The following is a 17,350-nucleotide window of genomic DNA, read 5'->3' as shown; positions in this document are numbered from 1 at the left end:
CCAGCACAACCAGCTTCACAGTGTCCCCATGATTTAATTCTCACCCCATTACCTTCATTGATCTGTGACGCTTTCAGCCGATCCTCCTCCAGATGGTTTGCTGTCCAAAGGAATAAGGCGCCTCCAACAACAGCAATGAAAGGGCACAGCAGAAAGGCATGTTCCAGGCTCACAAACTTCCAAAAGCTGGAGGCTGGACGGGTCTTCCGGATAGCGTCGGAGATCTGCGGAGAGGCCAGTCACAAAAGTCAACCATTTACTGCATAAAGGCCTGCCCAGCTCTTCCTACTGAGGCCTCAAAACACTCACGGCTGCCCTCCACTGTGATTCACCCCACCCTGGACACAAGATGTCTGGGTTTCATGGGTTGGGGTGAACTTTGCTCCTGATTAAAAGTTGGGGCCCAATCGTCCCATTTAAGTGTAGTTCCCCTCTGGTAACCATGGTCCTCAGGATGGCCATTGCTGGGATTCCATGCAGTCACCCACAACGATTACCAGAGAACGGGAGAGAGAGAGAGAGAGAGAGAGAGAGAGAGAGAATGAGAGAGAGAGAGAGAGAGAGAGAGAGTAAATGGGGGTGGGGACAGTGGGATGGTATTGCTCAAGGAGCTAAAAGGCCTCCTCCTGTTGCTAAAGCAGTCAGACAGTATTAGCTGAGGGTCAGTGGGTAACAGTGTTAGCTGTGGCACAGTCAGACCAGCACAACCAACAGTGCTGACACTGTGACCCTGTACTGAGGGAGCACCTTACCAATGGAGCCAACACTAAATGGAGGTTCAGCCTGCACTTCCAGCTGTGGCTAAAGATCCCTGGGCAATGTTTTGAAGTCGAGCAGGGCAGGTCTCCCCTAAGCCCCAGCCCACATTCATGCACCCCTCATCACCAAGACAACTGATCTGGCTGTTTCCACAGGTACTGTTTGTGGGATAACAAAGTGTGGGGCTGGATGAACACAGCAGGCCCAGCAGCATCTCAGGAGCACAAAAGCTGATGTTTCGGGCCTAGACCCTTTGTGCTCCTGAGATGCTGCTGGGCCTGCTGTGTTCATCCAGCCCCACATTTTATTATCTTGGATTCTCCAGCATCTGCAGTTCCCATTATCACTCTTTGTGGGAACTAGTTGAGCACAAAATTGGCTACTGGGTTTCCTTTGTGACAACGGTGACCGTTCTCTTCAAAGTTCCAGGCTATCAGTTGTTCGGGGATGCTCCTGAGGTTGTGGAAGATGCTATGTTAATGCAGCTCTTTCTGACTGGCAGCATTTCAGCAGCTGCCCTGGCTCAGGGAGGGTTAAACTCAGAGGTCCTTGTGCGCTTCCCCTGGCCATCAGCAGCATGTATAGGTGCTAAAAGGACCTTGGTATGAATATTTAAGTTCGAGGGTACTCCAAAAGTGTTTTACAGTCACCATAATGGGACGGTGCACAGCAATATCCCAAAAACCACAATGAAATAATGTACACAAATGTCATAGTTGTTAACATGGTGGGCCAGTTGGTGGGTAAATATTGGCTGGGAGAACTAACCCCTGTTATTCTCGGATTAGTGTCATGAGTCACCATATCTCCTGCTGAGAGTGAGGTCAGGGTTTCACTGTCACCTGAGAGAGGTCCATCTGACAGCGCAGCAGTCCCCGGGCTACGATGCTGCCCAAACCTGTGAAAGGCCAGACGTGAATGTGTCTTCCTTTCCTCACTCATCGCCAGTCAGGTCATATTTCTGAGCTCCCTGTGCTGTCCACGCTGGAACTGAGGCCAGGCTGCAAGTGAGAAGGTCACTGGTACTCACACTGCCAATGATGTAGGAGCTGCTGGCATCCCCCAGGACATGGCAGATGGTTATCTGCACTGCTTCTGCCAACGAGCGACGAGTTGGAACAATAACATACTAGGAATCGAAAGGAACAGACAGTTACAACTCTCATTTCACACATGTCCCCAACAGATACACTTACACACTGCTAGACGGGAGCATTCCTCCAGGGCTCTGACTCCAAGCTTGTCTCTGTGAAAGTATCTGACCCATGTCGGACTTCGGCGAGAGCACCGCCCTGAACTTCTGTCCATGGAATGAAACTCCCCCCTCAAAGGAGGTGGCCTGGTGGCTGGTGTGAGAGTTCATGGTTACTCCAACACTCATCAAATCATGGAACCTTCCAACACGATTGAGGGCTTCTGGCCCATTGTTTCCCATGACAATTCCGTTAAAGAGCTGTTCAATTTCCTCAGCCCCAGCTCCTGCCCCAGGGGCCAGGACTTCAAGTTTTTTTTAAATCAAATTCCTTTTTCAATAGGTGAGGTCCATCATCTTTTCAGACAGTGTATTCCTGATTACAGTGTTAAAGAAACATTCTTCATCATTCCCTCAGGCTCTTGAGGATTAACAAATCAGCAATGATCTCGTTGAATGGCAGAACAGACCAGATGGGCTGAATGGCCTACTTCTGCTCTTACATCTTATGGATTTACCAATCATCTTAATTCTCCATCCTCTGGTTTCAGGCCTTGTAGCCAGTGGAAACCGTTTCTCCCTAGGTGCTCCATCCAAACTCTCCAGAATTCTGAACACCTTCATTAATTCTGCAGTTAACATCTTCCTTACAGAGAATGGTCCTGGCTCGTCCAGTCTACGCGACAAACATTTGACTAGGCGGATGATCATACTGAGTGGCAAGTGTGTCATCCACTTACCACTCAGTATGATCATGGCTGATATGTTTATGTTTTGAATACCTCATTCCCAAACTATCCCAGATAATTTGCGATTTCCCTGCTTAAACAGGGAATAGATATTCATCTCTCTCCCTTTAAAACACCCACCTCCATCACCTTCTGAAGCAAAATCTCATAATCCTCTGAAAAAGATTTCTCTTCATCTCTATTATAGAGTCATCCAGCACAGAAACAGGCCCTTCGGTCGAACCAGTCCATGCTGACCATAATCCCAAACCAAACTAGTCCCACCTGCCTGCCCATGGCCCGTATCCCTCCAAAAGTTTTCTATTCATGTACTTAGCCAAATATCTTCTGAACATTGTAACTGTGCCCACATCCACTACTTCCTCAAGATGTTCATTCCACACATGAACCACTTTCTGTGGGAAAAAATAAATTGCCCCCATCTTCTTTTTAAATATTTTAAATTTTTTCCCTCTCACCTTAAAAATGTATCCCCTAATCTTGAAACCCCCCATCCTAGGGCAAAAACAACTACCATTATCCCTATCTATACTCTTCAACATTTTATAAATTTCTATCAGGTCACCTCTCAAGCTCCTACACTTCGGCAAGAGAAGTTTCTGCCATTCTTTACAAGTCAAACCTTCCATTACCGGCAACCCTGGTATCTCTCTTCCGAATCATCTCCAGCTGAGTAATAGCAATCCTATGACAGGGCAACCAGATCTGGACACAGTATTCCAGAACAGACCTGTCCTGAAGGGACAAATCCTGATTTTAAAACAGAGCCCATAGTCTGGACTCCACCCACAAAACATCACTCCCATGTCCATCTTGTCAAGGTCATACAGTATCTTATAAACTTCAATCAAATCACCCCTCACTCTTCTAAACTCCAGTGGAAACCTGCCCAACCTGTTCAACTCCTCCTCAGATGACAAACCACTCATTCTAGTAAACTATCTCCAATGTATTTACTTCACTGTCATCTTGTACGACAAAGCTTGGAATTGATCTATCCTTTGGAATTTCAACATTCAGTGGCTGAAGTCTACCTCTTCGTCTGCTGAAAAGTGAGATCCACAGGGATCCATCTCCATAAGGATGGATCCAGAGTGGAGGGGGTAAGATGTGTACAGAAGGTGGGATATGTTGAAACCACCCACCTCCAAACTCTCCATTCCCACGCCTGCTTGGCCAATGAACACCATTCCATGAAGCAGGTTCTCATAAGCAATCTGCCAAATCCCAAAATCGAGAGATGAAGAGAGAATTTTTGGGATGTTGATAGAAGTGTGAACATTTACAGTCTAGAAAAAGGCAATTTAGCCTACCTTGGTTATCAGCAAAAAGCCGACATCCTACCCAACCTATCCCATTTTCCATCAGGTCCACACTAACCTTCTGAACAGCATCCCACCCAGTCCTACCCCTCTATCCTATCCCCTTAACACCCATTTCCTATGGCTAACCCACATAGCCTGCACATCCCTAGTCACAATGGGTGATTTAGCATGGCTAATTCAGCTAATCTTCACAATTTTGCACTGTGCGAAGAAACCGAGCACCCAGACGAAACCCACACTGTAACTCTGTGAGACATCAAGTTCATATCGCAGTGTCTCAGAGTCATTGAGGTCTACAGCACAGAAAAAGGCCCTTCAGCCCATCAGATCTACATTTCATCCAAAGCAAGCACCTAACTATTCTAACCCCATTGATTAATCTAATCTTATTCTAATCCCTTCCCAAAGCTACTTGATCTTTTGGGAGAGCCAAAAAGTAGCAGATTAAAAGCCCAGGCTAGTTTGGAAAACAAAGAGCTTGGAAATCATTTCTGAGATTCTTCAATTCTCATCCTCTAAGGCAGTGAGCTTAAGATCTGATCCAATCTCCGGGTGAACAAACTTCTCCTCCACTCCCCTGTGAGCCTTCCATCAATTATCTTAAGCTTATGGCTCCTGATTACTGACCTTTTCTATAAATCGAAATAGGCCCATTCCGCCCATTCTATCTAAGCCGCTCAGAATTTTATACACCTCAATTATTTTTTCTCTCAGCTTCCTAAGTTCCAAAGAAAACAACCTCTAATCTCTCCTCAGAGCTGGAATTCTCCAACTCATCAAAAAGATCCATGTTGTACAACACCAGAAACCAATTACAATGACCCAGGAATGTGGTGGCTTAAAATGGAATGCAAGTCTGATGTAGTCTTTACAAATCTCATGGTGATAAATGGGTAGGTGTGTTGAAAGATAAACAGAAATCCACTGTGTACCTTTATTGTGATGACTGTACTTCCATCAGAACGGTTCAACCTTCTTGGATTGCATTATGGTCATAGAACAGTCACAGGATCCTTACAGTGTGGAAACAGGCCCTTCGGCCCAACAAGTCCACACCAACTCTCAAAGCATCCGCCTAGACCTCTGTGATCCACCCAAACAACATAGCCCTGGACACTACGGGCAATTTAGCACAGCCAATCCACCTAGCCTGTACACCTTTGGACCGTAGGAGGAAGCCAGAGCACCGAGAGGAAACCCACACAGACACGGGGAGAATGTGCAAAAAACCCAGTTTCCTGGCGCTCTGAGGCAGCTGTGCTAACCACTGAACCACCGTGCCGCCCCACAGTGCATTACAACATAGGCCTTAGTTTACTTAAGAGCAACTCACTCCCTTTTTAAAGTAATTTCCTCCCTCACTCCTGGCTTTTGCATGTAGATTTGGTGTCTATCTTTCTTGGTGAGGCATTGAATAATGAATTGAATTATCCTGCCCGCGAGGTACAAGACCTGGAGCAGTTCAATTGCTGTGAAAGAACATGGCTGCCATGTCTGGGCTGCTCTCTATGCCCGCCAAAACATATACATGACAGGAAGCATTTGGCCCATCCAGACTTTCCCACACCCAGGGTTATCCTCTGCATACACACCTTACACAAAGACACTTGATCTTTTGAGAGACCCAATAGATAGCAGATTTAAAACTCCAGCCAGCTTCAAAAACAAAGTGTTTGGAATATTTCTCCTGATCCCTTCAGATTATCCAAACTGGCTCGTGGAGGTCAAATCTACTTTTTCGACGAGTGATTGCCACCAGTAACTCTATTGTCCGTTGCTTAGTTACCAGCAGTAGAAACATCACTGGCTCAACCAGATGATTTGAAGCCTCTTTAATACCTAGCTAACTAAAGGTGAAATAACAAGTGGTACATGCAACTGATTTGAACCTGTGTTTTTCCAGAAGAAAGAGTGCAACAACTTGTGCTACACTTGAATATTGTCTGTCTCACCCTGTGAGAAAGAATGGCCTGTCTGGATGAGGCAGCAAAATACATGGCTGAACAACTATGAGATAACAAGGTGTGGAGCTGGATGAACACAGCAGGCCAAGCAGCATCATAGGAGCAGGAAGGGTGGTGTTTCGGGTGTGGACCCTTCTTCAGACAAACTATAACAGGGTACAAGGGATTGGGGTTACCTGAGGAACCGACATTCGTGCTTTTTTAGATGTGTGGGACACATCATAGAGGAGACCGCACAACAGTTTGCAATCCTCAATGTCAGCAATGGTTTGACATCAATTTTTGAAACTGGCCATTCCATCAAGTATAGCAGATTGGGAAACACGAGCTAATTGTGGTGGCTAAGTGCGTGCGTGTGTGTGTCACAGTTCACTCAAGTCTGATAACGTGCACCCTGCAGTACGGATCGATGAAGATGTTACCACACACCTCCGGAGCAAGTGGGACTTCAACCCAGGTGTCCTGGTTCAGAGGTGAGGGTCGACCACTGCAATACAAGAACCTTTGGCTGGAGTTAAGAATAGTGATGGAAGAGGCTCCAATTTCTCTCTGATCAGTGGCTGACCAGGAATCCCTCCAGCCTGTTCTCAGCTCCTGCTTTTGGTATGTGTTGGAAAGACTTACACAGATGAAATTCAACCTGTTCGGTCTCTTATGAACACACCTTCCTTAGCCATCAAGTCCTAGAATGGGACTCAAACTGGGACATTCTGACTCACAGGCAGGGACACTACCCAATACCCACATAACTTTCTACAGAATATGTAGAAAGAAATTATTTCCATCGGTGGAGATTCCAGAAACTATCAGGACACAGTAATCCACTTGATTGACACTCCATCCTCCACCTTCAACATCCAACCATGCGCCCCCCCCCCCACCCCACCCCCCAAACACCAATGTTCAGTAGCAGCAGCATGCACCACCTACAAGATGCTCTGTGGCAACTCACCAAGGCTGTGTCAACTGTACCTTCCAAATTTGCTACCTCTACCATCCAGAAGGATAAGGGCAGAAGATACATAGGAACACCAACACCTGAAAGCTCCCCTCCAAGCTACACACCACCCTGACTTGAAAATATATCACCTCTCCTTCAATGTTGCTGGGTCAAAATCCTGGAATTGCCTCCCTATGCGCGCAGCACATGGACTACAGCAATCTAAGAAGGCAGCTCATCATCCCATCCCCAAGGGGCAACTAGTGCACCCAAATACCATGAACGAACAAAATACAACCTGGGGCCATAGACTCATGTATAAAGATATCAAGCCACAATGTCAATGGATATAGAATGAGGACAAATTGGATGGAGTTGAGGTTCACATCAGATGCACTGAATGGAATATTTGGATAATTCAGAGGTTGAATAGCCTACTCGTGCTCAGATGTTTCACCCAGTCAAGATGCAATGGTAAAAGGAAAGCCATGTGACAGAGTTCCTTGAGAATCAGGTGATTTTTAGCTAAGATTATAGGACAAGGTCAAGAAACTGGCTTCATCATTCTCATCAGATGAGATATTGGAGATTGCAAACTTCAATGTTCTCACACATTCACCTCCAAATGACCGGAGAAATGGGAAAATATTATTTGGCTTGAATTAGTTAATGGCACAGCAGGGAGTGGGACTTACCAAGAGAATGTCTGCAATAATTGCCCAATTCAAAGCGAGTAACGTCTCTCCCAAGGCAATGAAAACCTTTGAGAAAAAAAACATTTTTACTCAGGGTGTCATCCTGCAGTAAAATCAGACACTAGGCAGCATGCAGTTACCAAGCAGTTGCCAGGCAGATGATGATCATTGTTTTCGATACACTCGCACCTTCAGCACAGTCACCAGTATTTGAACGTAAACAATGGATCATGGGAAATACATCAAGTGGTTGCAGTAACACTGCTCACGAGCTGGTTACAACTCAGTCATGTTCACACTTCAAGATAAAAAGGTTCCTAAGTAACAGCAGGGGTGAGGAATGGTTTACAAGCCTGTCAAAGAGGAAGGCCGGTCACTGGAAGTGACCACACAAGCTCATTTCCATCCTGCAGAAGGCTAAACACCTTCAGCTGTGGAACAGGTCAAAGGCTCGGCATGCTAGAGGTAAAGGGGGTACCATCTATAAAGGACACCATACTGCCCGCGCCAGGCGCACACGGAATGGCCCACTGCCCGGGCCAGGCGCACACGGAATGGCCCGTGTAATGATACACTGTCTGGGCGTTTTGTTTATGAGTTTGCACAATTCCTTACCATCCTGATGAACATGAACTGTAAACTCACTACAGCTTGAATGCACTGTCTCTAATGTTATACCAAAGTTGTAACTGTAGGCAAGCAATGAATTATACATAGTAGATGCTGAATTATAGAAGTGGATAAATTCTCAGACTCTATTTTAGCTCCGACTCGTATACAAAGGCACGTACAAGGCTGTCATACAGCACTTTGTGTATTATGAGTGTCTATTTCAGTGAGTGCAATACGTTAACCATTTAACCATGTCGCTGATCCCATCCACAGTGGTGATGGCTTCATTGTATTATCACTGGAGCATTAATCTCGGAGACCTAGGAAATGTTTATTATATACATTCTATATACCTCAAATTAAGGCCTGAGCACTCATAGAATCCCTACAGTGTGGAAACTGGCCCTTTGGCCCAACAAGTCCACACCAACCCTTGGAGCATGCCATTATAACCCACCTAAGCGACACACCCCTGAACACTACAGGCAATTTAGCATGGCCAATCTGCCTACCCTGCACATCTTTGGACTGTGGGAGGAAACCGGAGCACCCGGAGGAAACCCACACAGATATGGGGAGAATATGCAAACTCCACACAGACAGATGCCCAAGGGTGGAATTGAACCCGGGTCCCTGGCGCTCTGAGGCAGGGACCCGGGTTCAATTCCAGTTTCAGGCAACGGACTGTTCGGAGTTTGCACATTCTCCCCGTGTCTGCGTGGGTTTCCTCCGGGTGCTCCGGTTTCCTCCCACAGTCCAAAAATGCGCAAGGTAGGTGGACTGGCCATGATAAGTAAGCCATAGAGTCCAGGGACATATGGTTAGATGGATTAGCCATGGGAAATGCAGGATCAGGGGTGGTATCTGCGTGAGATGATATTTGGAGATTGGATGTGGACTTGTTGAGCTAAATGTCCTGTTTCTGCACTGTAAGGATTCTATGCTGTTCTGTATAATAGAAATCCTGATATCAAGAAATCCATTACAGTTTAAACAAAAATACAACCACCCTTTCTGATGTTGGTTGTGTGATTAGGCTACTCATTTGCACAGTGCATGTAAGCGAACTTGACATTTGTTGTGGGTCTGTCTGTGAGGAAAAAGCAGTGTCAAAACCGTTTGTGATCAATGTGAGGGCTTTACCTTGGGAGCAGATACACCAAAAGAAGAATCCACGTGTGAAGCAACAATTGTGTATCAGGGACTCTCCAGTCCACATGGCGTTGACGTGGTCCTGTCTGTAACATCTATTGGGCAACACTGGTTTGGGTATGGTGGGCTTGCATCTTACTGTGTTTTAGGTAGCATGTCAAATACAGCAAATTTCATGGAGAGTTTCTATGCATGAGGCCTAGTGAGTTTTATCACATCATCATCTCAAATCTGTCTCATTAATCTCCCACCCGTCCCCACCCGACAGCACCCTTCTTGTCCAATACTAGCCTGATTCCACCACGTACCACAGCCTGAAGAACTCCCCAAATGGACTGGCATCCCTGACAACAGTGCCATCTTCACTACAGAGCTCACCCACACGGTTCAGGATGTAGCACAGAAGGGATAATGTGCATTCCACTTTCCAGGCAGGGTCTGGAGGCCCTGCTGGATGTTGGTTGGGGGATCTGTTTCGGACAGGGTTCATTCTCTACACCCTGGACCAACAGAGAAGGGCACAACTGCCAGCTGCCTGGGCCAGTGTAGTCCGCGGGAATGCCCAGCGATGTAAGAAGGAGGTTAATGAACATCTCCTCTCTGCCCGGGTAAGTGCTACCATCTTCTCACACTCCCTCCCTCTCTCTCTGCTACTGTACCCAGCTCCCACTCTCCTCCTCTCACTATTACCTGTAACACCTTCCCCCACTTACCCTCACCCACACCGCAAACCCCCCAACCACCCCGCCCAATCACACAAGGCCTCTTTGCTGCCTACTTACTCACTTGGCATACCTCACTACCTTTTGGCCACCCTCATCAGCTGTGCCACCCGTTTTCATCTCCTTTCTTTCATCCCAGGAGAAAACAGCCCACAAAACTGGTGGCAGGCGTCCTGGAATCCCTATAGTGTGGAAGCAGGCCATTTCAGCCCATTGGGTCCACACTAACCCTCCACAGGACATCCCACCCAGACCCACACCCCTAACCCTGTAACCCGGCATTTGCCCACATCTAACCCCCCCAGCCTTCACACTACGGGCAATTTAAGCACGGCTAATCCACCTAACCTGCACGTCTTTGTGACTGTGAGGGGAAACTGGAGCAGACAGTGGAAACCCACGCAGACACGAGGTGAATGTGCACACTCCACACAGACAGTCACCTGAGGGTGGAATCGAGCCCGGGTCCCTGACACTGTGAGGCAGTGGTGCTAACCACTGAGCCATCGTGCCTCATGTAGGTAGGCACTGAGTAAGGGAGAGAGCAAGTGAGCAACCCTGACATGCAGCCTGGTACTGCACACTCAAGGCTGTAAGCAGCATCAGAACAGGAGGTGGACAGAGAGGAAACTGCATCTTAATGATGTGCATTATGCAGTTACTGAGGGTGATAGCGAATGATAATTCCCAGTAATTGCTATCTCCCCACTCTGCAACGAGTATCTCAACTCAATGCCCAGAATTCTGTTAGGGCACGCAGCAAATTGGTCCCAACGCTGGGAACTGTCTTGTTTAACTCCCTGCGGGAGTCTCCCAGATTTCCCACCATTTCCCACATTGTTCTGCTCAGTGGGTTATGTGCTTTATGGAGGGTGATGTGTTCTACAAGTCTGTGTATCGTACAGTACAGATACGATTGTGTTTTCTTGTACACTGAATGCTATAACAGTAAAACCAGCTGTTTGGCCCATCGTACCTGTTAGTGCTTATAGGTCCTTAGTGTGTGTGCTTGTGCTGTTTACTTCATTATACAGTGTCAACAAAACAATATAGGAACAGGTGAGTACAGGGATTTGGATAACTAATTTTAAAAAGACTAAGATAAATTATTTAACGGGAAAGGTAATTCTAGGGATAAGTTCATGGAATTGCAGGAAATGCTTTCTTCTGAAAGTGTCTGCCTATTTAAATAGTGTATTTTTCCTGCAGGAGTTGGATCAGATTGGGGTATTTAGTTAGGCTTAGTGCCAACAGGGCCTACAAAACGTCCAGAAGTCGTGTATTCATGCAGTAGTCGTGAACCTGATGTTAGAACTCTCAGCTTTCACTGCATTTTAAACTTGTTTCATTTTTATTACATACAGTGTCACCATCTACTGGCAGGAAAGCATATTACTGCCTTCAGCAGCTATTCCAACCCTGCAAAACAGCAGCGTCAGCAAACACTTGCCCACACCGTGTTGCAGTCCTTTTCATTGAATCCATACAGGAGCCCTTTGTATAATGATATACCAGGGTTTTGGCTGTAATAGTGGACAGGGGAAAATCCCAAATCGTTTTAATACAAATCACATTATCAGTGAGAAAATACCCAGCTTCCATTTGTCTTTCACCATTGTATGTGTGTCTAGGTTTGTGTTTGTGCTGTCTGTGTGCGTATCTGACTGTGTATCTGTCTGTGTGTGTGTACTCAGAATTTGTGTCTCCCTGTGCATGTATGTGTCTCTCTCTTTCTGTCTGTCAGCCTTCGTGTGTGTGTGTGTGTGTGTGTGTGTGTGTGTGTGTGTGTGTGTGTGAGACCCTAAATGTGTAGGTGTGTCTCTCTCTCTCTCTGTATATGTCTCACTGCTTGTGCATGTGTCTCTTTCTCTCAATCTGTGTTTCTGTATGTGGTTCTGAATCTGCAGGTGTGTGAGTCTGTCTGTGTCTTGTGTGTGTGTGTGGTGGGGGTGACATTCAGTTACCGATAGGGACGGGATGTACGCACTGTCTCAGGAGGTCAGTAATTGATTGCACCTTCAAGTTACCAACTCCCAGCTCCTGAGCAGTTCCCCTCTTTTACTTCAAATGAGCTACGAACAGAAGAATAGAACATCAAGGTCATGAGTGTGGCTCGATCAATTATTATCACACTGGAATTTCTGCAACTTGCTGTGTATAAATTGCCACGTTACAAATCATAATAGTGCGACATTTTAAAACCAGTTTTGAGTCTTTGAGATGTCTTGAGATTGTGGAAAGTGCGACAGAAATGTCAATTTCTTCTTTTGAAAAATGCAAATTATTAGAAGCAATTCTTATAAATAGTTCCTTCACATCTTGCAATCTCCAGATTACATTGTTCTTAACCAACAATTAACAGTATATCTGAGCCACTCCTGGATGTTCATTAACAACAAAGGCATTACTGTAGTTAGATATAATTGGTGGAAAGGATTTCTGTGGTACTTCGTGTTATAGACTGACCGCAGGAGTAATGTCAGGATTAACTCAAAGTACTGTAAATAGTGATATCAGGATTAATATCAGATTAAATTAGTGTAGTATACAGCAACTTTAGGAGTAATTTTGGATTTCATCAACAGTCGTATAGAGTGAGAGCAATACTTACATACGTCGCTGCAATGCTATGCTTAGCCAGTACAATGGCAAGGTAGAGGCAGAGACTAGAACTCAACATGCCGGTTGCACAGATGAGAGGGTCAGCTCTGGGGCTCTTCTTTTTAAAATGCTTTGAAAGCACAGCTCCAATTCCAATCCCGAGGATTCCCGTCACACAGGTAATGGCTCCAAATATTAAACTGTACAGAGTAGAAGTGAGTGCAGAATATACAGTCACTGGCAGCGAGTGTGTGCACACAGGGGTATCAGCAGCATGGGCCGATACAGCATCAATACATCCAGCCTCCCTGGTCATGCTCAGGCTGTGCTGTGATCTGTTATATTCCTCCATTTAACCTGTTTCTGTCTCATTTCTACCTCATTTTAAGAAATGCACGTTTTCATCCCCTACACTCACAAATGATAAGCACTTGAGGCAAATATAAGAGTAAATTGAAGGACCTTCCCCATTAAATGTGTGTAAAACGCTTAAAGTTTGAGAGAAGATTTGTAGCTCGGGTTGTGGATGAGCTTGTAGACATGCTCGCTGAGCCGGTGGGTTTGGCTGCAGACATTTTGTCACCCTGTTCGGTAACATGGTCAGTGCGCCTCTGGCGAAGCATTGGTGTTGTGTCCCGCTTGTTATTTATATACCTCAGTTTGCTGGGGCGGTTGGCATCACTTCCAGTTCTGTTTCTCAGTGGGTTGTACACAGGGTCTAATTAAATGTGTTTGTTGACGGTGTTCCGGTTGGAATACCAGGCCCCAGGAATTCCCTGACAAGTCTCTGTTTGGCTTGTGTGATTATGAAGGTGTTGTCCGAGACGAATTAGAGTCCCTCCTTGTCCATGTGTAGCGAGACCAGTGAGAATTGGTCATGTCTCTTGGTGTCTAGTTGGTGCTCATGTATCCTTACTGTCAGCTTTCTTCTGGTCTGGCCTATGTGGTGTTTCTCGCAGTCCTTGCAGGGTATTTTGTATTTTACCCCAGTTTTGCTGGTTTGGGGTTCAGGATCCTTCAGTTTCGTCAGTAACTGTCGCAAGTGGTTGTCAGTTTGTGGCCTATCGAGGGATCTGAGTAGTCTTGTGATCATCTCGGAAATGCCCATGATGTACAGTCGGGTGATTAGTGAGCCTGGTCATGTTGTGTCTTCTTACTGTGGTCTGTCTCGGGCGTAATGGCATATTGTGATTTTCGGATATCCATTCCTTTTGAAGACTATATATAGGTGCTTCTGTTCTGCTTTGCACAGTTCTGTGTTGCTGCACTGTACTGCATTTCAGAGATGACCACAAGATTACTCAGACCCCTAAGTATCAGGGTTGCCCACAAACCAACAACCGGCCTGCGACACCTATTGATGAACATAAAGGGTCCCAAACCCAAAACCTGCAAAACTGGGCTATTATGCAAAATACCACGCTAGGACTGTGAGAAACACCACATAGGCCAGACCGGAAGAAGACTTACAATAAGAATACACGAATACCAACTGGTCTCACTACACATGGACAATGAGGGCCACGAATTCGACTGGGATGACACGTCTATAATCACACAAGCCAAACAGAGACACATCAGGGAATTCCTGGAGGCCTGGTATTCCAACTGGAACTCTATCAACAAACACGTTTAATTAGGCCCCGTGTACAAACCACTGAGAAGCTAAACCAGAAGTAATACCAACCACCCCAGGAAACCGAGGTATATAAATAACAAGCGGGACACAACACTGGCACTTCACTGGGGGTGCACTGACGGTGTTACTGAGCAGGGTGATGAAACGTCTGCAATCAAACACACCAGCTCGGCGAGCAAGTCTACAACCTTGTGTGTAAAATGTACCCAGAGGTAACTTGCAGCAAAGAAGCCGCGCATTGAGGTTCAAGCCACTACAAATTGTTGGACAATTTCTGTTCTTCTGCTGTTAGCCTTGCAAAAGCTGTACCTCACTGCTTTTTGACAACCTTTGACCAGGAATCAATACCATCTGGAAAACTGTAATTGTTTTAAAATGACTAAGTACCTGTAATTGGTTTGAAGAACGTTTGTAAAGAATGTTTAAGAGCTCATATCAATTGTATTGGATTAAATGTAATTTTCTTTGATTAATATGAAATACTGGCCCATGTGACTTGGCAGTGCTTGACCTGGAAGGACGAAAAACAGACCGTGAATTATGGATGCCATATGACAGAAAACAAAGAAGTTTTCAAGAGGAAAGGCACAGAGAATGCACAATTTACACATTGTGAATTTGACAGTTCTAGTGTTATGGTTCACGTTTTGCCAAAGATGGCTAGATAGTTTAGGAAGGTTTATTAAAAGAGACCACATAAAGGAGTCTTTGGAGAATTAGTGCCATCAAGACTGTCATGAACTTGCTAAGTGGGGGGGGTCCCATAGCAATGTGCCATTTGGTCTATGGCTGCCCTGAGACCAGAATTGGAGGTGTAGTGGACAGCAAAGAAAGTTACCTCAGAGTTACCTCTCTACAATGGGATCTTGGCCAGATGGGCCAATGGGCTGAGGAGTGGCAGTTGGAGTTTAATTTAAATAAATGTGAGGTGCTGCACTTTGGAAAGGCAAATCAGAGCAGGACTTATACACTCAATGGTAAGCTCCTGGGGAGTGTTGCTGAACAAAAAGAGACCTTGGAGTGCAAGTTCAAAACAGGATAGCGAAGACTGCATTTGGTATACTTGCTTTTGTTGATCAGTGCACTGGGTATAGGTGTTAGGGAGGTCGTGTTGTGGTTGTATAGAGCACTGATTAGGCCAGTTTGGGAATACTGCATTCTGTTCTGGTCTCACCGTTAGAGGAAGGACCCTGTGAAACTTGAAAGGGTTCAGAAAAGATTTACAAGGATGTTGCCAGGGTTCGCGGGTTTGAGCTACAGGGGGAGGCTGAATAGACTGGGGACTATTTTCCCTGGAGTGTCGGAGGAGTGACCTTATAGAGGTTTATAAAATCGTGAGGGGCATGGATATGGTGAATAGGCAGGGCCTTTTCCCTGGTGTGTGAGAGTCCAAAACTAGAGGTCCTAGTTTTAAGGTGAGAGGGGAAGGATTTAAAGGGATCTAAGGGGTAACTTTTTCACACAGAGTCTGGGGCGTAAATGGAATGAGCATCCAGAGGAAGTGGTAGCAGGTGGTACAATAACAACATTTAAAAGACATCTGTATGGGTACATGAATATGAAGGGTTTAAAGGGACATGGGCCAAATGCTGGCAAATGGGGCTAGCTTAATTGAAGTTATCTGGTCGGCATGGACGAGTTGGACCGAAGGGTCTGTTTGCCTGCTGTGCTGCTCTAGGACTGTTTGACTGTTTGCATTAGGACATCCAGATCTTTTTGCACTGAAGCACGCTGAACCTTCTCTGCGTTTAGATCATTTATTGCCTTTCTCCTCCTCTGAGCAAAATGAATAACGTTGATCTCCCCACGACTTCAAAATAATGTCACAAGAGTTTGTGCTAAAACCAAATTGCATTCATCACGAATTGCCTGACTTCAGGATTTTCTGGGCCAATATTTTCACATATTGCACAGCCATTAAGCAAAGGAAGCCCATTGCAAGGATTGCTCATGGCTCTTTTTGTTTTAAAATTATGCTTGGTGAGTATTTAAAGGATCTATCCGAAGGACTGAAGTATAAGACAAATGGGATTGGTATCAGTGGTTTAATGGTTGCCAACTGATATGGACCAATAATTGAGAGACAGGACTTCAATCCATACGGACAGTTTGAGAATGTCAATTAATTTGCCTTTAAGAATCTGGGCAAAGAAATTTCAGAGTTAATGTGAGTCTGACAAATTGTTGTAAACACCCATCTGATTCACCGTCGTGCTCAGGGAAGGAAATCCCACAATTTTACCAAGTCCCGCAGCAAAGTGGTTGAAGATTTACCAGGATGTTGCCAGGTCTGGTGAGTTTGAGTTATAAGAAGAGGCTGGACAGACTGGGACTTTCTTCACTGGAGCATAGGAGGTTGAAGGGTGACATTATTGGGGTTTACAATATCATGAGGGGCAGGGACAGGGTGATTAACCAAGGTCTTTTCCCTAGGGTGGGGGAATTCAAAACAAGGGGGAACATTTTTAAGTTGAGACGAGAAAGTTTTAAAAAGGACATGGAAGCAACTTTTTTTTTTACAGAGAGCGCGGTTTGTTATGGAATGAAGTTCCACAGGGAGTGGTGGATGTGGGTACAGTTGCAATGTTTAAAAGAAATTTGGATAAGTACATGAATAGGAAAGCTTTCGAGGGACAGGGGTCAAACACAGGCGAGTGGGACTAGTTTAGTTTGGGCCCATGGTCAGAATGGATGAGTTAGACCGAAGGGTCTATTCCTGTGCTGTATGACTGTGACTCCATCCTGGCCTCCAGCCTGTCAGACCCATCCAGATGCAGGGTAACCAGAGGCAGAGATCAAAGGGAAATGAGGGGCAGGGACAGAAGGCTCTCTCTGTCCCTACCAGAATGACTGCCACTCACCCTCCCAGTGCTGCCATCTAATGGTCCTGGTGGTAAGCGTTGTTTGAGGGCAGTTGGGCAAGGAATCAAGTTTTCAGGGATTTCCACTTCGGGAGGGACACCATGGCAAGGCTACCATTTATTGCTCATTGTCTATAGC

The 17,350-nt window shown here is 45.7% G+C and overlaps 1 protein-coding gene across 1 annotated transcript in view; it reads right to left on the bottom strand.

The window, feature by feature from the left end:
- LOC125464768 (protein spinster homolog 3-like) overlaps positions 1 to 17,350 on the bottom strand; it is a 135,785-nt gene that overhangs the window by 40,485 nt on the left and 77,950 nt on the right. The window contains exons 8-11 of the mRNA XM_048557573.1: positions 12,722 to 12,911; positions 7,625 to 7,690; positions 1,790 to 1,888; positions 53 to 224 (exon numbers count right to left, since the gene is read on the bottom strand). Of these exons, the coding sequence (XP_048413530.1) occupies positions 53 to 224; positions 1,790 to 1,888; positions 7,625 to 7,690; positions 12,722 to 12,911 (527 nt within the window). The remainder of the gene's footprint in view (positions 1 to 52; positions 225 to 1,789; positions 1,889 to 7,624; positions 7,691 to 12,721; positions 12,912 to 17,350) is intronic.

The sequence above is a fragment of the Stegostoma tigrinum genome, chromosome 27 (genome assembly GCF_030684315.1).
Source record: "Stegostoma tigrinum isolate sSteTig4 chromosome 27, sSteTig4.hap1, whole genome shotgun sequence".
Classification (NCBI taxonomy): Eukaryota; Metazoa; Chordata; class Chondrichthyes; order Orectolobiformes; family Stegostomatidae; genus Stegostoma; species Stegostoma tigrinum.
The sequence above is the reverse complement of the archived record's forward strand: the minus strand, read 5'-3'. Positions and strand labels throughout refer to the sequence as shown.